Genomic DNA, 27,467 nt, shown 5'->3' with positions numbered 1-27,467 from the left:
TAATCCCCCTACCTATACTTGGCAGACTCATCAATTTTGACTAGTAATTATACATAGTTTTTACTGTATTAATCAAAAATTGGAGTGAGATAACTGCCTTTTTTTCTTCCCGGGTCGTGTACTACAAGGACCCGAGTTCGAAACCGGCTGAGCAGAAAATCGTTTTCTGTTACACTGTAGCCGTAAGTCAACACTTGTGGGTTCTGGAGTCCTCCTGGGGTCTACATAGCCTCCTAAATTTGCTACTTTTAATTGGGTAAAAATCTGGTGGTCGAGCTTGATTTTGACGAAATCACCTCCTTGCACAACCGTTGATCTAGTAAAAGTGCTCCCTTATAAAGTGCTGAACCCCTGACCCTTCATGGGTTGTAACGGTACACATTTAATTTTTTTTTTAATAAACATTTGTATGAAAATACTGAGTAATGACATGTAATTCATAAATAACTTTCGTTTGACCGAAACGAATACTTTGTTCAAATATGATCTTTCTTCATTTTTCATAAATAATTTCTGGGACCATTTTTTTTTCTTAAATATCTATCTGTGAAGGTTCGAATCTTAGTCATACTAAACATTAGATCAATCTTTGTACAATACTGGTAGTTGCTGTATTTGTCACTCATTCGAAGTTCACTTTTTTTTTTTTTTTTATCAGCGAATCCAATAGAATTTTTTTCCCCAGTAAATAACTGTAGAACCTCTTCTGTAAATAAAATTGAGGTCAGCTATAAACAAATAATAAATGCTTTTCTTCACCCTTTTATATTTAGATTGCCATAACTCTTACCCCTACTGCTCCTACATATTTTCCTAGAGAATACAAAATTTAACAGCCTTCCTAGTTATTTTTGGGACGAGGCCAGTAATTCATGGATGGATAAAAACTGTTACCTTAAAAAAGAGGATGGCATAGGTAATAATTTTAGAAAAAAAGTTCAAAACAGAGAAACTCTTCACCTTAATACTATATTTTCGAAAATCATGCTAATAATAGGAAAAGATGACCAGTGGCGTAATTTTTGCAGAGAAGGGTAGTGGTGTTACGTCCTCTAATAGTTATGGAAATCCAGAAATATGAAATTTTAGAACGTACTTCAAACTGCGAAAATAAAGACGAAACAGTTAATTTAGAGTTATTAATATTTAGAGAAAATACCCTTGATATTGTGAAATTAGTATTTCATCCATAAATGCTTTGTTCGGATTGAAAAAATACTGTTGTCGAGTGTCAAAGTAAGTAAAAAGCTCTAAAATCTGAAAATTAAGGTATTTTAAAATATTGTTGAGAAAATTAAAATATTATCATACATTGGGAAACGCCGTCAAAATTGTTGAGTAATTTTAGATTTTGCCCTTTCTTCCAACTTACTGTAGTTGCAGCATTTCTGAATATCATAATTATCATAGTTTTGGGCAGTGTGAATCATAATTTCGACAATTTTTTTTTCAGGCTTGATATTCGGGTTTTACAGCTTGGTTTCGTAACCTTAAATCCCATAAGTACATTTTTAGATTGCAGATTATTATTTTTTTTTATGTTTTTTATTATTTATTATTTTAATAAATTTATTATTAATTCTCATTTTCCGTGACTATACATCTCTGTCAACATCACAATAAGCTCTATTAACTTCTAGACTTTTTAAAATTAATTAATTTTAATTATTTTAATTAGTTAACTATATTAAGGATGAGTCTATTTTGAGGAAGCAATATTTCTATCAAACTGTTGATTTTGAAGTCCAGATTTTTAAACCAATTCAATTCGGTTTCCTGAAATACAATCTAAAATCCCTTCGACTTTTGCTGAAGCCATTTTTTTTGGCTGACATGTTTCCAATTTGAACTCCATCAATAAACATAATTTAGTATTTAGTCTTTTTTTTTTTTTAATAAAAGAACATATAATAAGTTCTTTTTTTTTTTTTTGTTTATCAAAACACACTATAATAATTACATTCATGCATGCATAGAGAAACTGTAATCGGAAACATTTAGTTCACAGCATAAACTTAATGTTTTATTACTCCATTTTTAATCAATGAAATATAATCATATAATAAAAATAGTTTCGAATTATTGAAAGTCTAATATTAATGAATAGTCTATCTTTATCAAGTAAGTCTATCTTTGTCCAGAGGGTTATTCAGCCGTTTGTAGCGCGGGAATGATAAATGGCTTGCCCTAGTTCTCTCGACTACCTTTACGTCTATTAAAATCCATTCCGCTATTTTATATTAATTCTAGTTTTAAAAATCTTCTAATGAACAAATCTGGAGCATTCAGCTCGAGCCCTGTGCGAAATAACCAGCGGTTTCATATATAAAGTTCATTATGAATTAAAACTTTCTACTACATTTAAATAACAAGAGGTTATTATTTTACACCAAAATCTTTTCATTCTACCCTTACCTAATCCTATCCCATGAAAAACTCAGACCCCAAGGATTATATCCCAACCCTCTGCCCATCCACAATGGCGGGCCAGTCCACATCAAGAGTCAATGTTGACACACTGCTGTGATTCAGATCTGGAGCATTTCCCTGTCTCGGTAGTGTTATACATGTTTATGTGATACAAGATTATGAACCCCATCAAAACGAGAACCTCTGAAAGTTTTTTTTTATCCCCCTCTCTCGCCAATTCTTGCATACGGAGGGCTGTAGCTGTGGCGTAGTGCGCTGGGGTTTGCGCATGCCACTGTTCCCAAAAATGAACATTTTTTTTTTATTCTTTCATAAATTACAATAGTAACGATTACAATGTTAGGAGGGTTCCTTTTAATTATTATTGGAGACATTTTTTACTGTGGTGTGCGCTCGATTGACCGCCTTACTGATGGGGCTGCACCTTGTCCACTGCATCCGTCCGGTAGGTTCTCCCGGTCTCAGTCTGGGTCAGCTTCCTCTTCCCGTGGCTCCCCGATGTCGGCCGGTTCCATTGTAAAATGAGTGGGGCCCACCACCTTCTTCCACTCGTTAATGAACTCCCTGAAGAAGGGATAATTCTCTTCTTCCATGAAACGGGGGAAGTCCAACTCGGTGAGGGCGAAAATCCCGATCTTTCTCGACAGTCTGGCTCGGTGTCCTTCCTTGGCGAATTAATCTACTACTACGAGTTCTGCTGTTTCAGGAACTCCGCACGTGGGGCACTGGAGGTCGATGTTCTTTCCAAAACTTTCCTAGCAACCTTCCGTGTCCTGTTAGGATCAGTGAGACCCAATAGTCTGGGAGGACCCATTTAGCCTTCAATCTAGAAAGGGTGGTGGGAAAGATTTTTCTCAAAGTGCTCTTGTGACTTGCTACCCACCGACCATTCCAGTCCTCTATTGAGTCCTCCCGATTTTTTTCTATAAGTTTAGAGTTTCACCGATCCTCTCTCGGTGTTCCTCCGTTAGCGCTTCCAGTCCCTGCCTCTTTACTTCATATTTAAGGACATCCTCCCTGAGGATGAGGTCCAGGGACTTCGAAGGTGGAGAAGATGTCAAACATGATAAATAAGACATAATTCTCCGCCCTCTCCTCCAAGTCTCTACGCACTCTCAGCAGCGGATGGCTTGCAGCACTGAGGATTAGTTTAAGGCTGTTGACGACCATGTGCTTCACAACCTTACTAGCTACAGGTAGGAGTCATATAGGTCAGTATGATTTTGGCGTTTCCTTATCCTTAGCACCTCCCTTGTAGAGCAATCTTAAGTCTGCAATCCTCCACTTGTTTGGAAAGTGCCCCTTATCCAAACATTCGTATGAATAAATTTCTCGCCTATTATTTTTATCTTTTCTTAAAGAACTAATAGGGAAATATACTCATTTTATTAATGTTATATTGTTTTTCGAATCGCTATATAATAAATCATTATTATTTTTTTTATTTCGTAACCAGGAGCACCACAAAAATATTATTGGAAAAAAAGGAGGGAAACTCTAAACTTTTCTGACAATTGACATCTCCTAACTTACAGAGGGTTGAGTAGTATTTCTTGAAATTTATCCTTTTTCCAAAACATTTTGAAACAATAACCTTTCTGAATTGCATTTATCAGCAAACAACCTCTATAACTAATGTTTTATCATAATTTTTGCAATTTGAAATAGGTTTTTAAATTTCTAAACTTTTCGGGTTTTCAAATCATTTAGGAGAATGATACCACTCTGTCTCTCCCCAGTTCTGTTGGTAAAATAAAAGTTGCTAAACCTAAAGTTTAAGTGCAGACCCTAACTCCTTTAGGTGATAGTTTCTACTTACAATGCTAATCAGTGTTTCTAGTATTTTTATAAGAATAATAGACAGGTGATATTATTCCTCCATTTTATTGTTATATTAATCTATTACATTCTCATATTATTAAAATCCTTTACTTTTTTGTTTTATAAATACAATTTAATATCAAAATAACATGTTCAATCATAATGAATTATCTTAATTATTTGGCTTAACTAATTCTGTAGTAGTACGTAAAAAAAAATAACAGGTTCAATTGACAACTAGGTACTCCAGTAAAAACTCAAACTGTACTATATTAATAATTATTACTAAGAAACAAAATATTTACTTGTGAAATACAGCATAAATAAATTTATATGAAATGTTCCAGGTTCATGTGAGTCTTAGTCATGTCTACAATAATGTATCAAATGCAGAATTTTTGAAGCTGACAAAGGCACGATACATTCAGTTTCGATTTCAAAAAATGAACAGTCAGAAACTTGAAAAAGCAAGGCATGGTTCAGATATGGCTAAAAGGTTCTACTACACTATTAGAGACATACTGATTCAAGGAAGATGCATATGTCATGGACACGCTTCAAAATGTTCAATATCTGATGATAAGGTGAGTGAAATTTAGATTAATTTCTTTGAAATATTTATGAAAAATCATAGGTAATTGTTTTCTGCAAAAACATTTAATATATGAAAAATTTTTTATAACATATTCTCAACTTCTAATTGTAAGGTGAGAGAGGATCATTTCTTAATCCAAAATAAATATCACCCCTGATCAATTGATTTAGCATTATTTCACATTGATCAAAGATGTGAATCAATCTTAATGTATTAAAATTGATGGTATTTTTTTCAGATTGGGATATGTGAGTGTAGCCACAATACTGAAGGTCCTAGTTGTGAGCGATGCCTTCCTTTGTACAACCAAGAAAAGTGGCGTAGTGGAACCCCCAAAGAAGCCAATCCATGCCAGAAATGTCAGTGCCATGGCCATGGTGTATCCTGCTTATATGATGCTGAGGTGTCTGAAGCAGGACTGAGCCTTGACTCAAAAGGCAGATTTTCAGGTGGTGGAGTCTGCAACTGCACTGTAAGGGCAATACAATACTTAATACAAATTGACATGAAATACTTTTACAGTGGTACATAATAACCTTTTCTATACTTATTGATAAACTGCAATGCTAAGTCAATAGTTGAGATTTAGAAGTTTGTTTTTAGTTCTAGTCTTAACAAAAATCTAGCCTAATTTAAAAACTAAACTAGATTTTTAAAATATTTAAATGTTTATATTAATTGTAAAATATTACATCTCAATTCCTTTTTCTTTTAGAATCATACAAGTGGTATCAACTGTGAAAAATGTGATGTTGGATGGTATAGACCCAGTGGTGTTAGACCTGATGCTCCCATTCCATGCATTCCTTGTGACTGTAAAAGTCCTGGGTCAACTGGATATTGTATTAAAGATAATTCTGAGGAACATCTTGGAAAGGTATATTTATAATCAGAACATGGACAACATTAACATGTTTTAACAACATTAAAAATAATATTTTTATTATAATTTTATATTGTATGCTTATTTTTAATCTAATAGATTGCAGGAACCTGTGAATGTCAAGAAGGTTTTACAGGTCCTAAATGTGACAGATGTGCTCCAGGTTATAAAGATTTTCCTTCATGTGATCCATGTACTTGTGATTCAAGAGGAATGCTTCCTGGAACATCCTGTCACTCTCAGTGCTTCTGCAAAGTAATCTTGTTTTATACAACTTACTTTATCTATCTATCTTGTCATCTTTTATGAATAATTATTTCTTGATACTGAAGAATATTTCTATTCTTATTTATTATCCTTTCAGATGATTTTAACTTATCTTTATCATCACATCTTATTTTTTCTGTTTTATTTTATTACATATTACTTTGGCATATATAACTTCTAGATCTATTATTTCTCACCTTTTTTTTTTTTTTTTATGTATTCCATTGTAAATAGTCATATCTTAGTCTTTCATGGATTTCTTATCATTTTATATTTTCATAATTCATACCTCCATATTCATTTGTAGAATATAATAATTTTCAAGGCTATAAAAATTTTTTTTTCGGATGGCTCTACTGACCTAGTTTATCTTTGGCCATCCAAACCAGCCTTCTCCATGCCTGCCTATCTTTGGCTACTACTTTCCAGTTTGCTGCATGCGCCTCTTTGTTGATTATGTCTATCCATCTGGTTTTTGGCCTCCCAAGTGGTCTCTTGCCTACTGACATTCATTGTTGCGTAGACATTTCCTGATGGATTGCTTACAGCAACATGTCCCGCCCATCTTAACTTCCTTGCCTTCATATCATAAAATATTGACTGACCAGTTTCTGCAAGCAGTTCACTATAAGTTCTTCTCCTCCATGTGTTAAGCCTCTGGTCCCAAATTGCTCCTATAATTGTAGGGAGGACCTAAATTTATTAATTTTATATTATCAGTTGGGCATAATAAGGAATATTAACACTCAAATATTTTTTCTAACTTTTAAGTTACTCTACTTTTTTAGTTAATACTTACTATAATTTTGACACATTACTTTAGGAAACTGGATGTAGCATTTACATATTTAAACTCTTTAAGGATAGTCTGTCTATAAAATAAATTTTCTTATCTTTTTCTCCAGGTGAATGTAGAAGGCAAGCTTTGTGATAAATGCAGAGAAGGACACTACTTTTTGGACCGTGATAATCCTGACGGTTGTACAGAGTGTTATTGTTCCCATGTTACCAATGTTTGCACTTCTGCTGTAGGCTATAAACCAAAAGAGGTGAGAAAGTATTTCAATTCATATAAATTATAATAAAAAAGTTTTTATAAAAATTATACTATTGATATTGCAAATTCCTGTGTAGGTACTTGAAATGAAAGGATGGAAAGTCACTGATTTATCAACCAGCTACATCGTTGAACCATACAATCCGGACCCGGACGCCGCAACTATTTCAGTAGCAGATAATCAAATGCCTGATATAGAAAATTACTACTGGATGGCACCACATGTATATAGAGGCAATAAACTGACAAGTTATGGTTCAACTGTCACTTTCACAGTCAGTTGGGATGTATTAAGGGGTGACACAAGTGGAAAAGCAACTACTGGCCCTGATCTGGTCCTCATTGTAAGATAGTTTTGTAAATATACTACATGATATTTTTAATTGAAAATACTTAGAGATAACATTTAATAATAAAGGCTTAGCAAACCCGAAGGTTCGATGCCGATACCACCAATTGCTCTCTACACACATCTGTCCAGTGAGCCCTTTCCAAATCCACATCAACTAAATAAATCTTAATGCAATCCTCCCATCTATGTTTCAGTCTACCCCTCAGACTTTTACCCATCGGTTCAGTATTTATTGACTTTTTAAAGATCTGTTCATTAATAAGTCCATCAACCTTACTAGCCCATCTTGTTTGCCACAATACTATAACCTGAATTATATTTATTGTGTGTAGTTCCATCAATTCAGCTTTGTTTAGTTATCTTCTTGTCAAGCATTTTTTTTTTTAAGATATAGTTTAAAGCATTACGACCTACAAGGCCTATTGTGCACCATCAACATTACAACATTATAACATAAACAACATTACAACAAGCTATTTAAAGGTTGAGATGAGTAAATTCTATGAATCTAAGTAATTTCTATTTTGTTTTATCTATCTTTACACCAAAATTACTTAGAACCACATTAACTCACATGGTTAACAAATAAAGCTATGTAAAAATAATTAAAAAAAAATTTATTTGCAACAATTCTATTTTATTCATATATTTATATTTTCAACATTTTAGCAACATTTTGGCTCTTTCCTTTGGGCATTGTAAAATTTTTCTACTTTCACACCCCAGTCACATTATTAAAATTATATGGTATAGTTCATTTTTTCATAAGGCTTTACATCTACAATATATTAATACATATTACCCATAAAATTCATTTTTAAAAATCTATACATCACTGTTAAACTTGTATAAATTAAGATGTTTTTTCATTCCAATTTTGGGGAAAATCTATTTATTTATTTTTTTTAAACTAATTGGATCCTAAGAAGATTTTTTTTCTCAACCATTTTGATTGATATTTAATAATTAAAAATGAATCCCCCTAAAAAAATTAACAATCATAATAGAGTTGACCATAGTCAATCAAAAATAGTTAAATTAATACATCATATGCAAATTAAAAATAGGTTCAATCAATAAATTAAAAACAGGTTTTGCACATTATTTTTTTAAAATATTTACTTGAGTATTGTAGGATCTTCCACAATATGGATTCTTACTCTGATGTTTATGAAACAAAGTCAATATTTTTTTATTGTAAAAATATTACATGTTGATTTTATCTATTCAATTATTGTAAAATATATAATATTTGATATATACACCCAGGAAACAGATATTCGATTTATTTATTAATCAAGCTTTTTAAATATTCATTCATGTTCATAATAATTAATATATTATAATATAACTTTTCAATATAGTTAGTTAAACCACATCTTATAATCTTTATTGAATATTTGTTTCATTCATATGAAAGTAAAAAAAAAAATCTATCGATATTTAATTACTCTGGATTTATGGATGTGTGCACTGTAAATAACTACCACATTCTTAATCTACTTTTTTAGGGACACAATGGACTGAAAATAGGGTATGGTAACACATGGCACAAGTCAAAGAATATGAGCATTACTGTCCAATTGACACCAGATGGGTGGTACCACATTGTCGAAGATACAAAAGATGTAATTGCTAGGTCAAGAAGAAATCACGAGCCTTGGGAAGAATATAGAGGGGATAATGTCAATAGGCATCAACTACTCAGTGTTTTAGCAGATATAAAGCACTTTCTTGTCAGAGCAAAATTCCATACAGACCAAGTTGAAGGAAGGTATGTTTATTTTATGGGACATTTTAGTCATATATATTTGTTTTAAATAACTAAAAACCATAATACTAATTGATGTTAAGTAGCCTAGTGGATACAGCTCTGGATTCTGAGATGTAGGCTCATAATTCTTTCAAATCCTGGCTTATCAATCTATACTTTAAAAGAATTGACGGGCTTCATCAGAATGGAAACCAGAACCTAACATTAATGTTGGTATGGGAATAATAAGGGAGTTATGAGACAGTGTTGATTTATCACAGTACTTTCCAAGAATACCGAGGTTCAGAGTTCTAGTAATTTATATTGCCACTATCCTAAAATGGATTGTTATGGAATTGATTCATTTTTAAATGAAATCCACTGTTAGCACCAGTCATTTGGTCTTATTTTACTAATGTTTTCAAATTAAGTAAATTCTGAATTTTGTACAGGCGGTTCATGTACTTAAATCGGGTTCCGTTCCTTGGAAAATTGAAAAGTCATGTCCTATTAGAGAAAAATATAAATAAATATGCTACAACCAATGAGGAAGTGCTTTTTATTCCATTTAACATTTTCCTTTTGTCTTTACTTATTATTTGAACTGGAGTTCTTGGTAAACCAGTATATATTGATTTTTTTAATAGCTTAATTTGATTAAAAAATTCTATGTTTTTTCTCTGCAATATAACTCCAAATTTGCTTTGATTTGATTCGGTTTCTAGTATAAATTGACAAGTGGCATAGCTCTGCAATAACCTTAAATGGAGCAACATAAAACTGGGACTACCTTTATAATTGTTGTTTTCTTTACTTGGAGATATATATAAGATTTATAAAGTAAGACAGTTAGGAATTTTCACAATCTACTTAGCCATTTTTCCCCCACTTTCTTAAGAGTGTTTAAAATATAAAAATTCTTCCATTTTTCAATTCTGTTTGACTAACAACTATTAGATGAATTAAAGTTAATTTTTACAGTTTAGATTCCTGTGTTCTTGAAATGGGAGTCGAAGGCTCTACAGGGGCTGATTTGAACATTTTGGAAAAATGTGAATGTCCTGAAGGATACAAAGGACTTTCGTGTGAAAGTTGTGACTACGGTTATGCTCGAATTACCCATGAAGGGACAATGCTCCGTCATCATCCAATTTGTACAAAGTGTAATTGTAATGGCCATTCTCAAACCTGTGATGCTATCACAGGACAGTGTGGTGTAAGTATTGAGGTTTTTTAAATCAGATTTAAAATAAATTTTTATGAAATTATATTGAATATTTATCATTTCAGACTTGCGAGCACAATACAACTGGTGTCCAATGTGAGCGATGTATTGATGGCTTTTATGGTGATCCTTCTAAAGGTACACCTAATGACTGTAGAAAATGCCATTGTCCATTAGTTCAGGCATCCAACAATTTCAGCCCTACTTGTGAAGCTGATAATCTTGGCTACATATGTACCAAATGCCCTGTAGGGTACACTGGGAGGCACTGTGAAAAGTAAGATAATTATTTTACAAACTAAATTTTTTACCTTCAAACATTCGTAATTAAAAACACATATACAATAAAGACATTTTTTAAAACTTATCTTTCAATATAGGTGTGATGCTGGCTATTTCGGAAATCCTGAAGAGCTTGGTTCTAAATGTGAACCCTGTAATTGTAATAATGGCCCATGCGATCATCTTACTGGACAGTGCTTAACTTGTCATGGTAACACGGAAGGAGGGAAATGTGATAGGTGTAAACCATTCCACTATGGTTCACCAAATACAACTGGATGTTTTCGTAAGCTCAATTCAGTTAATATTCTGTTTTTTGGAAGTTTCTAGTAGTATTGTAGTAACATAATTGTACTTTAATAATAAAAAAATATATAATTTACAGCTTGTGAATGCAGTATCACTGGTGGTGAAGAAGGAGAGGCTTGTGATATTGTTACAGGACAGTGTAAATGTAAGGAAAGGTTTACTGGCAGAGCATGTGACAGGTGTGAGGTATGCTAATTTATCTTTTTATGTTATTTGATATTTTCCTTTCTTACTGGCAAGACCAAAGTGATTCATTTTTATTTTTCTAGTTATATTGATGGGTGTATAAATTGTTATATTAAAATTACGTAAATTATTTTCAAGAATCATAGCTTCTGTTTTCTAGACTGGAGTATTCCCTCTATTTGCTAATACTTATTCACTTATTCTTTGAATTGTTCATTGACTTTACTTCCAAGAAAATAAAATCTTAAGGGTCCCAGTTACTCTCTGAACAATTTATTTCTGACCTGGCCTTCATTATATTCAAATTTTTCAATTATACATAATTTTAAAGAGATCTATTCTTAGGAAATGACTGTTAGTTTTTAAAATTTATCTGTTTTGATGCCTTTTTTATAAAAATATTTTTTTACTCTTTATACTTTTCCTTTGATTACTATTATAGAAGTAGAATGATCATAATCTTTAAAATTACAGTTTTTTAAAATTTTTAATGCTTAAAATCATTTACAAGTTTTATAATCAGACAGGATTGGGGAATGTGTCAGCTGGATGTTTACCATGTGCATGCAACAAGATTGGTGCGATTTCTTCCATATGTGACCCAGTTACTGGAATATGCACATGTCATCCTGGTGTTTCTGGGCTCTTATGTGATACTTGTTTACCCCAACATTATGGTTACTCATCAACTGGGTGTACTTGTAAGTTTTTCAAGATATGATGTTATTATGAAGATCAATTTTCATTACATCTTAAAATTTATAACTGAATGTTATAAATAATGAAAATTTGTCTGGTTTTGTTTTCAGCCTGTTCTTGTCATAACTTAGGATCTAGAAGTCTGGATTGTGATTCATTAACCGGAGAATGTAGTTGTAGAGATCATGTAGTTGGTCGTACCTGTAGCATATGTGAGGTGAGGCTGATTTTATATTAGTTTGTTCACATTATTTTATTGAAGCATTTTAGATGCCAAAAAACAACAACAGCACAAAATTATTAAATTATCTTGAGAAATTGATCAACTTATTAATATATTTCTTTATTACCAGATCAGCCTGGTTGCCCTTACATGGTTATTGTAACATTTTGTTATTTTTTTGAAGAGTTTATAATGGTGTTAGGGGATATAGTATTATTCAAAAGACACCCCTAACAAAGAATTGATAAACTGATGCTATTATGTTAATTTTATACTGCTAATTTATTTATTTATTTTTTTACTGATCCATCAGTGTCAGTTTTATAAAATAAAAGTAAATATTTTAAGTTTAGAAAACGTTTAAATAAACCTTTAAACTAATTGATAATTAGTTTAAGTATATTTTTTTATAAACAATCTTTTCAAAAATACATAAAATAAATGAGAAAAATAGTCTGCCTCAAGGTATTCCCAGCTAGTAGAATCAACTGAATCGTTTAATGGAAAATAATGTTTCATTTTCTTTTTATAATTCTTCTTGTGCTTTATTAGTTTGTATATGAATCAATACTGATTCATTGTCTTAAAAGCAATCATTTTAGTATAATATGACAGCTTTCTGATATTTTCCTTTAATTATATCCAATTTATCCATTTATATCCATCCATAAAATATCCAAATTTGATTTAATTTAATATCTTTTAATAGGTTGAAACGTTTTTAGAATAAAATCAGAAAAGGGTAGGAAATTTGACTTTTGAATTAATCGTATCGCGGAAATCATCAAAGTAATAAACTTTTTTAATTGAACCTATTTCAGTTGTTCAAACATTTATGATTTTATTTTGTCGACTGAACCTTTAATGGTTTTTGGGAGCAGAAAATAATTATTCATATTACTATCCTAAATTCTTCATCCTGTTTGCTATTAACTTGATGCTGGTCAGCTCCTTCCATCATACATAGTTGGTCTAATGGCAAATTCAAAATGCTCACATGTCAGTTTTTCAGCAAGTTTTTATAATTCATTTTTTAATTTTTACTGTATTATAAGTTGGAATTCATCAAATAAGAAGACCAAGAAATGGTTTAGGATTGAGTTCCAGTTTATGTATGTTGGACATAAATGAACAAATGAATGTTTTACATAAGTCAAAACATTTTCAGTAAAAATTAATATAATTTCACTTGTCTTTACTGTTGTAACGTGAGAAATATGCTCGTTTGCAAGGTTTTAGGTGCTCAACCTTTTTTAAGCACAAGACAGGTCAATATCCAAGCTTGGAAACTAAATTTCCTCTTTTATAGATCTATAAAATGCAAATAGAAAATATGTCAACAAAAATTAATGAAAAGAAAAAAATATTCAGGATTTTTCTCCATGTGTGAACAAAATGCTCACTGCGAACCAATGTCTAGTGAATGTTTTCATTGGAAATAATATTAAAGTTCTTTATCTTGTTTTGTTTTTTATAACTCTTTCATAAGTAAAATAATTGTTTTATTAATTAATTTTTAGAACGGTTACTGGGGCCTGAGTAGTGCAGGTTGTGTGAAATGTGAATGTGATATTCTTGGTTCTAAAGAGCATGGATGTGACCAAGAGACTGGACAGTGCTATTGCAAACCAGGAGTAGGTGGGTTAAAATGCAATCAGTGTCTACCAAGATTTTACAACATGTCTTCTGAAGGATGCTCAGGTAACTGAATAAAGTGGTTCAATTCAGCAAGTATAAGGCAATAATTTTCATCACTATATTTTATTTTTATAATTATATTTTAGAATGTGATGCATGTGATCTGCCTGGACACGTATGTGACCCTGACACTGGCGCTTGTGTTTGTCCACCTTACACTACAGGGTTGGCCTGTGAAGAATGTTTGCAGCATACCTGGGGTTTTCATCCTCAAAATGGCTGCAAGGTAAAATACAGTAATTTTTTTTAACTCTAATACCAGTGAAATCTTGGCCCAGCTCAGAAGATCAGATTCTCTGTTAGTCACAATCAAGTGAATTTTTTTGTGTCGGCAGTTAAACTAACACCCTCTTAATTAAGCCTGGAAATATGATTCTTAATAATAATCAAAATGAAATATCTGTTAATATAGAACTTTAATGTTAATAAAATCAATAAGTCATTTTAATTTAAGTATTAATGAAATACTTTATTATTAAACCGTTACAATGCTCTTATTATAATTTTTTAAAACAAAACAACACAAAGCTGTTCAAACAATTCTTTTTTGTTGTTAGTGTCAGTTAATCCTACTAGATTGATCAGATGACATATTGAATTACATTATTATAAAAAAAAATTATGAAAACACTTTTTTTGAAAAAGTTATTAAAACTCCTGTGCGACTTCAATAGTTTTTAAAGAATAAAAATTTTAAAGAAAGAGTTAATTTCATAAATTTGTAAGATTTCTTCGTCCATACTTTATTATTCAAACCTAATGAACTAAGACTTTAAATTTCCAATTGGAAAAAAAAGAAAGAAATTAATTGAATAAATACTTACTGAATGAATTAATTACTGTTTCTACATACTCAGTAATCTTTTTGTGTTCAATTCAACAATTTCATTATATTTTTATGAAAATGCTTTGAGGGTGTATATAATTTTCAGCCTTGTGATTGTGATAAACATGGATCTTACGATGGAAAATGTGATCCTTTAACAGGAAATTGCCATTGTCGAGAAGGTTACAAAGGTCCAAAATGCCAAGCCTGTTCCAGAGGCTATTATGGTTTTCCAGTATGTCAGAAATGTGGGTGTGATGTCACTGGAACTAAAAGTCGGTATTGTTTTGAAGGTCTTTGTGATTGTGACAACACTGGACAATGTCCTTGTAAGGTTAGTTTTTTACATTTTTATATTTTATGATTGTAAACAAGTTTATGATAGACTTTTTACTATCTCCTCCTTGACTAAAGAATGTTTTTTAAGACTGACTAAAGTTTTATTATTAAATTTTTTTTAAATGAATTAAAAACATATATGAGTTAATTTTAAGTCTTAATTGCTCAGTAATAAAAAACCTTAATAATATTTTTAAGTATTATATTTATGTGTAATAAGTGTCATACAACACAAATATATTTATGACTAAAATGTAGGATTTTATTACATAATCATTGCAGGAAAACACTGTAGGCCTTCATTGTGCATCATGCAAAGATGGAACATTTGGAATGAATTATGATGATCCTAATGGTTGTACAGAATGCTTCTGTTTTGGCCGCAGTACCAAATGTTCTGATGCTGGTCTTACATGGAGTCTGATTCGAATTCCTAGGCCAAGAACTCTGATGATTAGATATGATAATGACTCATCATTCACTGGAAACATATATCCTGTCAACACTCAAGAAATATGTTACATAAATGTAGATATTATTAATTATACCATTTTTTATTTTCTTATTTTTCATAAAATTATCAATGAAATAATCGAAAATATCATTGTTTTAAGCTTGCTATGCCAGGAAATGGAGGGATTGTGAAGAAAGACGATAAACAGCTAAATATAACAAACAATCTTCGAATCATTCCAAGTGATGATGGTGATGTTGAATTGGGGGTAAATTATTTCTTTGATGCTCCTGTTTATTGGCAGTTGCCAGATAACTTCCTCGGAGATAAGGTAACTGATTACTTATATTAAATATATTTATTATATATTATAATTTTATTTATCTGATAAGTGTGATTTCAATATTAGGTGCTTTCATATGGTGGATATTTGAGATTTTGTGTCGACACTAAAGGCGAACATACACTGTTTCCATCTACTGTTCTTTTGACATACCCTCTAATACAAATTCAGGGGAATGATAAATTAATTCTTGAGCATTTTCCACTTTTGCCTAATCCAACAAAATGTCATCAAGTAAGGTAAATCAAAAGTCTTCTGCCATTTTTAGATGTCTTTTCATTTCCGCTTAAGAATTTTTGGCATTAATTTTCAGGCTGCAAGAATCGCTTTGGAAGGTGAAAAACAATCCTCAAGATAAAGTAAGCAGGGAAATGTTGATGGTTACTTTACAAAATATCCAACACATTCTTATAAGAGCTAGTGACTCGATTGATTTTACAGAGGCAAGGTAAAATTTTAAACTTAAGTTAGTTGTTTCTATTAATGTACTATAAAAATAAAGGTAATTCATTCACCTATTCATATCGGTTTGTTTGAAACCCTGATATTTTAAAGTTTATGGTTAAAATTAATGATTCTATATCACTGGGGTTCACATTAAAAATAATTAAATGTATCCTTAGTCAGAATCAAACTGTAACTACTTTGTTTCTTTTTATGTTATTTTATCACATTTTCTAACTAACTTTTTACCTTCATTTGTTTAGTTTAAGAGATGTTTCTCTGGATTCTGGAACTCCATCCAGAACCAAAGTTTCTAATCCAGCTCATGGTCTGGAATTATGCGATTGTCCCGTCAACTACAACTCTTCATCTTGCCAAGACCCGAGTTTAGGGTTTTATAGGTCAAAAATTCCTATGGTAACTTCTACAATAATTATACAGCTAGTGGGAGAAGCAAAACCTTGTGAATGCAATGGCAGATCTTCTGTATGTGATATTGAAACAGGGCATTGTCGTGTAAGTTCAATAAACATTGTTCTTTAGATCATTCAGATTTAAATATTTAGAATCATTCAGGTATTTTTCTGTAAAATGTTATGAAATTTCATGGTATAATTTAATAATGCTCTTAAATCAGCCTAATGCAATTTAAACATATCATCTGCAACATCAATCATTTGATTACCAGTGTTATTTGACTCTTTGAGGACAGTTTACCAGTGGAGTAGGATACACAGAGGTGGGCCCAGTGGAACAATACCTATGGAGTAGGGCTCTATGGACTGCATACTGGTGGAGAAGTACTGTACTCTCTCCAAAAGTTTACTACTGTATTCTACTGTAGCTGTAGGACCTTGAAACCATTTAGTGGTGTTTTATAAAGTTTATAGTAACATCTAACATCTAGTCGCAGATACCAAAATCTTGAGAACCCACTTACATACATGTATATTCCCATCTGTTTATTTAAAATCTAACCATTTGAAATTTTTACAAATAGTCTAGAAGTGATTATACTTTAAATTTAAATCTAGTTTACCAAGAACCACTTAATTTCAGGATTGTAGTCATAATACTGCCGGATTCAATTGTGAATTCTGTGCTGAAGGGTATTATGGAGACCCACAAGAAGGAAAAGACTGTCTTCCATGCCCTTGTCCATCGTCTGAACAAAATTTTGCAAAGAACTGCATTGTTGATCCAAATGAAGATCCTATCTGTATCTGTAAAGAAGGTTATACAGGACCTCTGTGTAACAGGTTTGTTTTATTTTGTATGTATCATTATTAGCTTTAAGGGTCAAGTTGATCAATCAACATGGTAATGATTTATTAATTAGAAATAAGATCAGAATTTTCATTGTGAATACAAGCATAGACCAATTTGATTATTATTATAATTCATGTCCATGGAAGTCAACTTATTTTTTCCTGAGGGGCCTTACTCTTACCAGCTTTGAAAAAATATATAAAACTTTTCAAATTTTCAAAATAAATACATGTTTTGAGGTCTCTTGAGTCCACAAAACCTAGTCCTTCAAAGTGAGTTTATGTGAACAGCCAAGATCAAAAACAAACAAAATTTGTATGAAAGTGAAATTATGTATCAGGGCATGTGTATGCATAGAAGGTTAAAATAATAAACCTATGAGTGCCACATTATTGAATCGATTTTTCAAATTTTTTCAATAATTACTCCAACAATTTTGATTAAACACAGTTAATCAATGAACAATTAAGTGATCTTAAATATCAGACAGGTTTCATACTAATTGAAATTTACTAACAGGGCTTAAATATCAAATTAAAGTAGGTTAGTGCTGTCCTATGGCCCAGATGGTTAGGCCTAGGTCTATCGTTCTGAGATCTACGGGTGCCACAGGCTCGAATCCGGCCTGGGGGCGTTGACTTTTTTCATTAAGTGGCGGTCCCATAAAATGAAAAATTTGACCTCTCACCATGGTTAGAATAAGTTGGTCATCTGTAGATAACTAGGCAAACATCACCTTCATGTGGATTGACTTTAAAAAAAAAAGTAGGTTAGTAAGTGAAAGTTGTGTGATGCGTGCACTGCACTAGTTTTTTCTGATTATAAGTAATTTTTCTTATAAGTATTCAGAAGATAATTAATTTCAAAATGTTAAAAATACACCACCATAGAGAGTTTTAACCCAAATATAATTGTTTAGATGCAGTCCTGGATGGTATGGACATCCGACAGCAATTGGTGGAAAATGTCAGCCTTGCACGTGTAATGAATTTGGCAGTCTAAGTGATGAATGTGATGAAGAAACAGGCTCCTGTACTTGTAAAGCTAATGTAACCAGTAGAGATTGTTCTCAATGTGTTTTCCCAAGACATGTCCTAGTTGATCACAGTGGTTGTTCAGGTAATAATGAGTTCCATCATGTTAGTACGTAACTTAACTAACTGTAACTTAAGTAACTGTATGTAACTTTTTTTGACAATTATTAATCTAAGACTTATATAAATTTAAGTAACATACTTCAGTCTATTAAAATATTTTTACAAATTTTACAATATTTGCTTATTGTACATCTTAACATATCCAAAGATTTTTAAAATATTTTATCATATATGATATATATTTTATGATTTAGCTCTATCAAGTGGAGGCTACAAATTTAGGATTACCAATTTCAATGAAACCTTTTTTGGTGATACTAGGTCAAAAAATATTAGGCAAGTTTCCAAGGGTTCTTAGCAATGTGCTCTAAGAGCCGAAAAAAAAAAATTGATATAATTTTCACAATTATTTACAGAATCTTTTTCTGCCTTCGCTCTGAATGGATTTAAAGATTATTATATATTGATTAGTTTTTCTGTGTAGAATAAGAAAAATATATTGCTAATTGTATTAAATGAGGTTAAATCTATAAAAAGTACAAATACCTAAAGATGCTTTGAGTAAATTAGGCCAAATAATTTTTTAGAAAGCTAGGCAGATTCATTTTTAGCCTCCTTTAAAACCCTTAAATACATCAAAGAAATCGACAATTAGAAGTTTTTGGACTTGATTTTATGGTTGATTTTTTTTTTCCTGATGACCAACATTCATGTAAATATTCTTAACTCCTCAGGGTATTATCCAAAACCAACTTTACTAAAACTGTTGGAAAGTTGAATTTATACTCTTCCAATTGATACCGATATATATTAACCTTTATAAGAGAGCAAAAATAATTTCAAATAAGAAAAATTCACAAAAAAAATCAATTGTTATACAATAACCTTTGAACCTATATGAAGCAAAAGCAGAAAACATTAATATAAAAAATTACTAAAATTATATGTAATATTTTTCCTCTAGTCGTTGGGCTCATTGGCAAGACAAAGACACCTATCTAATATTTTTCAACCTAGTATTTATTACACAAACAAATTTTCATTGAAATCAGTGATATCAAGCCTGTAATCTCCCCTTGTAAGATTATTTTCAGTGTTTCTTGCTCTTTTTACCCTTGTGAAATAATTTGTCTAATAAAATTCTCTTTTATGTGAGTGATATTTGTTGGTTACTTCCAGATGTACAAAGATGAAATAGATTATCCCAAACACAAGTATTTTCTTGCTTTTTTTTTTTTTTTATTGGTCATATTATTCACACCCACCCCCTTCCATCTACTACTCAAACCCAATAGTTTACTGTTGTTTGAAAAAAAAATTTAAGAAGGATGTTTGGTCCTACGGGACCAATATTGGTTTAGGAATAGGAGTGTTACACCAAACTTACTGGGTCTGACAGTTGACATTGTTTGAGTATGTGGAAGGAAAAAGAAAAAGAGAATCATCCGATCTGAAAGAGGCAGATGATGTCGAAGTGGATGAGTAGAAACTTCTGAAAACATGAGCTTGATGGATCCTTAAGCTAGGCAGAGAGGAATAGAGGTGATGTTTTGATACTGAAATGGGCAGTATCAAATTGCAGTGCCTATGGTAATGATGATACCACTGAGGCAGTTCAATTCTAGCAGTATCTAGTGGTGTTTTAGAGAATTTATAGTTACGTTTTACGTATTATGTTTTTAAACAGCAACATAGAGAAGTATGACTTTTGTTTGTAAAACTGGATGCCTATTGTCAACATTGTCAATTGGAGGATGGTAAATGAAACAAAAATATATCATTACCGGTTATTTACTTGTAGATATAATGTTGTATAATTGTAATATTATAATGTTATGTGTACTGTTATTAAATAAAAGAAAATAATAAATTTTTAAAATTAAATCATGGAAAAACTTTAAATTGTACATTGTTAGGCCAGGACAAGCACAATGCAGTCTTGAGAGTCATATATTGTACCACATCCAGTTCCCGATAGATTTGGTACAACTCTGGACTGTATCTCAAACTATATTGGTCGCCATTCTTTACAGAGCAAAAAATTTTCTCTTGAATATCTTTGAAGTATCAGCATCCATATATGATGTATCTGAGCCATAAGTTAGTACTGGCTTTATTAATGTCTTATACACAGTGATTTTTGTATTTCTCGACGGCAGATGGCTTCTCAGTGTTTTTGCCGGGAATTAGCTGGGAATACTCTGCAAAGTAACCTTAATGAACTAGAACAATACTTCAATAAATGGATGATTAGTCTGAATATTGGAAAATGTACTTCAAAAGTTTTTACTCTCAAATGCCCACCAGACCCACCAGAACTGATCCTCAAAGATAAAAATGTAAAATGGAATCCTGCCAGTGAAACAGTAAGATATCTGGGAATTCACCTAGATCGCCGCCTTATCTGGAATCACCATATCAACATCAAACCAACTCAAACCTTAAAAGGTTAGCAATGCTATATTCTATCCTAAATAAAAAATCCAAATTAAAATCGAAAATGGCTATTCTTATTTTTAAAACAATTCTCAGGCTGTTGTATGGCTGTGAAGTCTGGGAGCAGAACCCTTTATGAAAAGGAAAAAATTACAATCTTTTCAAAATAAAGTCGTAAGAATTGCAGTGGATGCACCTTAGTTTATAAGAAACAGCCCATTGTATCAGAATTACAAATAGAGACAATAGAGGATTAGATCAAAAAAAGGTTCATGAAGTTCCACTCCCAATTACCTACAGTTAAAGGAGCAGTGACCTACAACTTGGGAAACCCAACTACAACCTGAAGACTGAAGCCCAGGCTACAGCAGAACATCCTGTTATAAATTCTCAGTTCTAATCAGTTCTGTTATTGTCACTAAAATTTTCTCTTCATAAATTCTCTTTCATTTTTTTTTCTATTAGAAGTCAATTATTTATTTTGTTAAACCCATAAATGTCATTATTTTTGTTATTAACTTTATTTTTATCTTAATTTTTTGTTTTATTTATAACATTGTATTTAGTTAGAGGTGTCTTTTGAATAAAACCACTACTCATTGTGCAAATTGTATAACTGTAATTTACATGTATTCTGTAGTTCAGATTGTATCATTTTTGCAATATAGTCTAAGCAGGAAAAAAAAAAAAATAAATTTCATGTATTTATATTTTTATATAATAGAGATCATCTGGTAAAATAACATATTACACGGTGATCACTAAAACCTGTTTTATATAATGGAGAGAAATATCCAAAAATTTTATTGAACTTTTCTATTTCAGAATGTTCTGACCCGTGTGTAACATTATTATTAGACACAGTGAGCAATTTGTCTAAATCTCTTGAATACAATACTTACAATATTATTACTGGAGCGCTGGCCCCTCCCAGAGAGACATTGATGTCATTTAGAACACACTTCAGTGATCTCAATAGCACTTGGTTTACTAATAAGGAAAACCTCTTAGTTTCTGAAGCTTTGAACAACAACGTAGAGAGCGAGTTTAGAATGAAGTTAAAACATCTGCAAAATAAAGTAAGGAATTAAAAAATTAAAGAGCAGTCTGTTAGTATTCAGTCTTCACTATCTTCTATTCGGTATGAAATATCTTATTTTATTTTTAAGGTGAAAAAAGCAAAAAAGAAAGGAGAGACTTCACTAGATTCTGCCATAGAGCTAAAAGTAATTACAGATGATATGAAACGTGAGGTTGAAGCCACTAAGGAAGAAGTTTACGGTAAAATATGCTTAGATTTTATTTTATTAATAAATTTGAAGTTGTTCTGATTTTTTAGTATTGCTAAATTTTTAGAATACATGTGAACCCTTACAGTGGAAAATTCATTTTGTTATTTTTGATTGTAGACACAATTGATCGCTTGCTCACTTATGCAGAAGGTGACAAGGAACAGATTAGTACTTCAGCAATGCTCCATGAGGCAAAACAAGTCCTGGCAAGGGTGTTAGATACAGATCTAGAAGCTAATAAAATGCGTGGAAGTGAAGTACTAAGGTAATTATATTTTATTTTATTAATTATTTATCATTGTCAATTTCAGAAATTGCATGAAAAAACATTAAAATGGAATCTTTACTCATAAAAAAGTAGTGCTATTAAAGAAGATTTATTTAAAAGGTATAATGAACAAATTCATTTTAGGCTTTGTAATAATACACTTAATGATCTTCATTACATTCTTGGAGAGAGAAATGAAGTTAGACAACTGGCTGACAAACTAGAAGACTTATTAATGAAGATGGATGATTTTGATAGATTAGCTGACGAAACATTAAAAAAAAGAGATAGAGTATGTAAAATAATTTTGATAATTAAGATTTTTTTGTTTTGAAATATTAAAATGATAATCATTACATTTTTCAGATTGTAGAATTGAATAGAGATAACAAAAATAAGACTGAAATTTTAAGAAATAATTTTAGGGAAATTGAAAATGCTTATAATGAAGCAAATAAGGTTCTCAACAAGACTAACTACATGAATGAAGTTACCAAAGTTAATATACAAGAAGCTGATGATAATCTAGAAGTGTGTATTTTTATTTCTTCTAGTTCATTTATCACCAAGAAACAATCTGTACTTTAATCATTTGTATTTTTATATTGACATTATAGGCCATCAAGACCCTGAAAAATGACCTACATCACTCGACTAGACTGATTGAAAAACGTGCGAATATTCTTCGCCATAATAATGAGCTTTATTATGAACAGTATGTAGGGCTAGCTAGGCAACGTGCTGATGATTTAATGAATACAACTGAGAAATATGTTGGGTAAGAAATATTTCTTAAAGTTCAAATAATTATAAAGGGAGCTGCAGAGTCAAAAGTCAATAAAACCTTGAATTTAATCTAACCTAATTTACTCTGAGGCATAACTATTCCATGCCTAAAAAAACATATATTGCTTTTCCATGATTAGCCTTAAAGTAAAATATTTCTGGATTCATTTTATTCTGAAGCTCAACTTTTCTCAATACCAGTTTAATCCCAAAAAGAAATGTAGGTTAGAGGAGGCTCAGTCTAGGACTTAAAAATTATTTTTAGGGTCAGTTGCTGAGTCAAGGGTTAGTGTGGTCTAGTATCTAATCTAAACTAACTCATTCCAGGGCATAACTATTCGGAGACTAAAATAATATATTGCTAGTCCTCACTCAGTGTTGAGATAAACTAGTTTGGTTTTAGTTTTACTAGTTAACCTTATTCCATTGTTTTTGATATATATTATTGAAACCAACTTATTCCAAAATTAAATTTTTAAAACATTAATTTTCTTGAACCATCCAATTTATTTGAAAAAAACTTGGATTTTTCTTAGTGATTCTTTCCCTTTCAAATTCAATTTTAATTGTTTTCCAATTTTTTAGCACTAGATTTTTCCACTAATAAACCCTCTAAAAGGGTTTTGTCAATCTGAAGCTAAAGAATTCTAAATTTCATTTTTATTCTCTTTGAAGTGATTCATTCCACCTTAATTCTAGATTTGTTAAGATAAATAAATAAACTTCGATTTTTGTATTCAATTTAATTTTTTAACTAGAAAATTTAACAATTAGATAAATTTGAATGAGAATGCATGATCAATACTTTGCTTACCAGTTTTAGGTGCTACATAAAAATTTTTTTTTTTTCCCTACGTCACAGGAAGTGGGCTATTACGCCATTTTCCCTCTCGCAGCCCAATACAATTTTATTTGTCCTCTTAGTTGGTCTGCATCTCGCTCAACATCCTCCAGACCAACACACGCCAAAAGATGGTCCCCATCCATGTCCCCCATGTTGCATAGAGAACATTTCGGAGAATCTACGATGCCAATTCGATGGAGGTGTTTTTGGAGCAGATCATGTCCTGTCACTAGCCGAAAACAGGCCACTCTCTCAGCTCTGCTAAGATTGCCTGGGATTCTTTTTTCTTTATCTAGTAGGCTCTCCCACTTCTTTCCTTCCGCTTGAACTTTGTGTCTAGCACTTGTTCTGTCCTTATAATAAAAGCTTATAAGTGATTTCACTGTTCTGTAAGAAAGTGGTAGAACAGGCTGGTTCTTTGCACAACCAAGTTTAGCCAACTTGTCAGCTTGGCATAACTTGACATAAAAATTATGATTTTTCAGCAAATATAAAGTTTTAAAATTTTTGTGTTAAATTAATATTATATGACGAAATATATTGTATAATTGTATGAAATAAAATCGTATAAATCAGTATAAGATAAGAGATTATATTTTATTTATTGTCTAACCCACCATTATTTAGTGACACTACTGACATTCCAGCGATATCTTTACACCTGCGAAACTTTAAAGTAAATTTGATGTTGACAACAAATTAATTGTTAATTTGATTATATTTTTTTTTTCAGTATGTTTAAAAAAGACACTGGAAGTGCTATCAAAGCAAGTACAGCATATCAGGATATTATTGATGCAATTAATGAGGCACTTGATGCAGCCAAGAATGCATCATTAGCTGCTGATGTTGCTTATGAAAAGGTATATTAATTAACGTCCATTTGCTATGGATTTTTTTATTAATAATTTATTTCTCAATAAACTAAAGTTCTTTTTAAAAATATTTAGATGAATCAGGATGGTTTTTATTTATTTATTTTTTTTGTGTGTGTGTTTTATTTCCTGAAGTCATTATAAACTGTTAAAATGTTTTTGGAATATAATAAAAAGTTGTTGAGATAGAAGAGATTAGGAATTAACATTAAAAAATTTAACTCCTTAGCTGTGAGTGCTATTGAATATTTAATTCATATTTACTTCTTTGTCAATACGGATTTCATATTATATTTTAATAGAATACTTAAATCAAGCTTTTAATGAAACATTTAATGTGATTTTTAAAATATCACATAATAACTACAAAATATTGTATAACTATTCATTATAGAATATTTTGTTTAATATTTCTTACTGAAGGATTATTTGTTGACTGTATGTAATTAAAGTATAAGATTATCTTGGTCATAGTAAAAAAAGGGGCATTCAATTGTAAAAAACTAACCATAAAAAAAAATTATGTTCACTGCTTACTGCATAAACATGAGCCCTGATGAAGACCTACAACCTGGGCCGCAATGTTGGTTTCTGATATATTGTTTTTTACTATTACTGTACCTTTTTTGATCATCACTCGGACCATCCCATCGTTTTATAATTCTGTTTATTTATTTTACTTCTGTTTGTTTCTTTTTGATATTTATACTCATTAACCACAGATTGTCAACATCCCTCAATACAACAATTTTGCCAACAACACATAAAATTTAATAATTCAGGAATGACTTATACAGTTCTTAAATTTGTTTTTCGATCATTCATATTGTTGATTTTTAGAACAAAATATTGAAAGCTGAGTATTGCATATTTTTTATAAAATTTACTTTATGCAAGAAAGGGATAATTTTGTAGTGAATATCATTCTTTATTGTGAATTATCTCTACAGTTTTTGGCCTCTGTTTATTTTTTTCAAAGTCCTCTGCAATGTTATGTATATTTATTTACAGTTCATCCCTTATTTCTTCCTCGTTAAGCTGATAATTTCAGTGTTGTATTATCTATTTAATTTTTTAATACATCATCTACTTCTTCCTTTTTTACCTCTCAAAGATCAACTCTTTCTTTGTGTTGGCAAAAATCTTTACTATTTTCTAGAATGAGTATCTGAAATACATATGCAAAAATGTTTTCTTACCACCAACCACAAAGTTGGTAAAATTTATCCACAGATATATTTTCAAAATCTACTAACTATACAATACCCCTCACATACAACATTATTACATTTATGCTAACTATACTAAAAATTGCATGCTTCAAAAATATGTTATTGCCAAAGATGTGTAATAATAATTGTGATGTTCCTGTTGGGAAGGATGATATAGTTTGTGAGCGGGGTGATGAACAATGTTCTTCTATTAGAGATTTGTAGCAAACTGATGGGGAGAGGGGGAGAACGACCTATAAGAGGGAGAAGAAATCTGAAAAATAAAAATTACAAGACCAATAACATTTCCTGAGGATAATTCAAACTTTATGTTGGCAGTCTAGGATCAATTGTTATTATAAATATGATTTTTTTTCAATAATAGATAATATTTGTACCAGTAAATGGGCTCTCTGTTTGATTCACTTTATTGAGGAATATAATAATTTAAAAAATATTAATTTTTTTAATGTTCTTACATAGTTATTGACAGAAAGGGTGGACTATCAATTGTATAAGTTCTGATCTATTCTAGTTAGTGTAAAGATTATTACATGAATTTTCTATGAGGTACAAATAAACTATCATGGCTCGGATTAAAACTGCCATCTAAACATAAAAGTGAAATATTGTATTAAAATTAAGTTAATCTTCTCTCATTGTTCTCTTATATTTGATAAATGATTTTTTTATTTTTATTTTTTACTAATTGTTTAAATTTATGTGTATTTTTTAAATAACTACAACAAAAAAAAGTATTATTAAAGCTGTATGTATAGTCTCTATTATTTTTTAAGCAGTTGTGATGGTCTGTAAGATTTAGGATACTGTTAATGTTAAGGCTACACCTATATTTAGTTCTTTTGCAGAATTTTTCATCATACATATCATACTGGATGATGGTTACCTCCTTGTCTTTGGTATCCTAGCTGTAGGCGATGAATCTACCCTAAAGCTATTATACCAAGTACAGGGGGGAGGCTCGACCAGAATCTTCAAGGAACATCTCAGCTGATATTGTTATAATAATGTGATATGTGATATTAAAGAAGAAATGAATAATTTTATTGATTGTTGATTAAATAAATTTCAAAAGCAAGAACATATCATACGTTGAAAAAGGTTATTGAAGTAAAACTTCTTAGATGCAATAAAGTAAATTGGCCAGGATCAGACAAAACATGATGCTTTCCCTTCTCTCTC

The 27,467-nt window shown here is 31.0% G+C and overlaps 1 protein-coding gene across 1 annotated transcript in view; it reads left to right on the top strand.

The window, feature by feature from the left end:
* wb (wing blister) overlaps nucleotides 1-27,467 on the top strand; it is a 128,995-nt gene that overhangs the window by 86,103 nt on the left and 15,425 nt on the right. Inside the window, exons 4-33 of the mRNA XM_067050668.1 lie at nucleotides 4,599-4,835; nucleotides 5,085-5,318; nucleotides 5,562-5,723; nucleotides 5,829-5,984; nucleotides 6,902-7,045; nucleotides 7,131-7,397; nucleotides 8,917-9,179; nucleotides 10,140-10,374; nucleotides 10,449-10,660; nucleotides 10,764-10,951; nucleotides 11,051-11,160; nucleotides 11,684-11,861; nucleotides 11,970-12,076; nucleotides 13,603-13,783; nucleotides 13,867-14,006; nucleotides 14,713-14,940; nucleotides 15,228-15,473; nucleotides 15,560-15,730; nucleotides 15,809-15,981; nucleotides 16,056-16,190; nucleotides 16,450-16,702; nucleotides 17,246-17,445; nucleotides 18,375-18,574; nucleotides 21,814-22,067; nucleotides 22,158-22,269; nucleotides 22,398-22,545; nucleotides 22,693-22,840; nucleotides 22,915-23,079; nucleotides 23,166-23,326; nucleotides 24,912-25,041. Of these exons, the coding sequence (XP_066906769.1) occupies nucleotides 4,599-4,835; nucleotides 5,085-5,318; nucleotides 5,562-5,723; nucleotides 5,829-5,984; nucleotides 6,902-7,045; nucleotides 7,131-7,397; nucleotides 8,917-9,179; nucleotides 10,140-10,374; nucleotides 10,449-10,660; nucleotides 10,764-10,951; nucleotides 11,051-11,160; nucleotides 11,684-11,861; nucleotides 11,970-12,076; nucleotides 13,603-13,783; nucleotides 13,867-14,006; nucleotides 14,713-14,940; nucleotides 15,228-15,473; nucleotides 15,560-15,730; nucleotides 15,809-15,981; nucleotides 16,056-16,190; nucleotides 16,450-16,702; nucleotides 17,246-17,445; nucleotides 18,375-18,574; nucleotides 21,814-22,067; nucleotides 22,158-22,269; nucleotides 22,398-22,545; nucleotides 22,693-22,840; nucleotides 22,915-23,079; nucleotides 23,166-23,326; nucleotides 24,912-25,041 (5,538 nt within the window). The remainder of the gene's footprint in view (nucleotides 1-4,598; nucleotides 4,836-5,084; nucleotides 5,319-5,561; nucleotides 5,724-5,828; nucleotides 5,985-6,901; nucleotides 7,046-7,130; nucleotides 7,398-8,916; nucleotides 9,180-10,139; nucleotides 10,375-10,448; nucleotides 10,661-10,763; nucleotides 10,952-11,050; nucleotides 11,161-11,683; nucleotides 11,862-11,969; nucleotides 12,077-13,602; nucleotides 13,784-13,866; nucleotides 14,007-14,712; nucleotides 14,941-15,227; nucleotides 15,474-15,559; nucleotides 15,731-15,808; nucleotides 15,982-16,055; nucleotides 16,191-16,449; nucleotides 16,703-17,245; nucleotides 17,446-18,374; nucleotides 18,575-21,813; nucleotides 22,068-22,157; nucleotides 22,270-22,397; nucleotides 22,546-22,692; nucleotides 22,841-22,914; nucleotides 23,080-23,165; nucleotides 23,327-24,911; nucleotides 25,042-27,467) is intronic.

Source organism: Halyomorpha halys, unplaced genomic scaffold, assembly GCF_000696795.3.
Source record: "Halyomorpha halys isolate HHAL.00 unplaced genomic scaffold, Hhal_1.1 Scaffold1412.1, whole genome shotgun sequence".
In the NCBI taxonomy this organism is placed as follows: Eukaryota; Metazoa; Arthropoda; class Insecta; order Hemiptera; family Pentatomidae; genus Halyomorpha; species Halyomorpha halys.
This window is presented reverse-complemented; position numbering and strand designations above follow the sequence as displayed.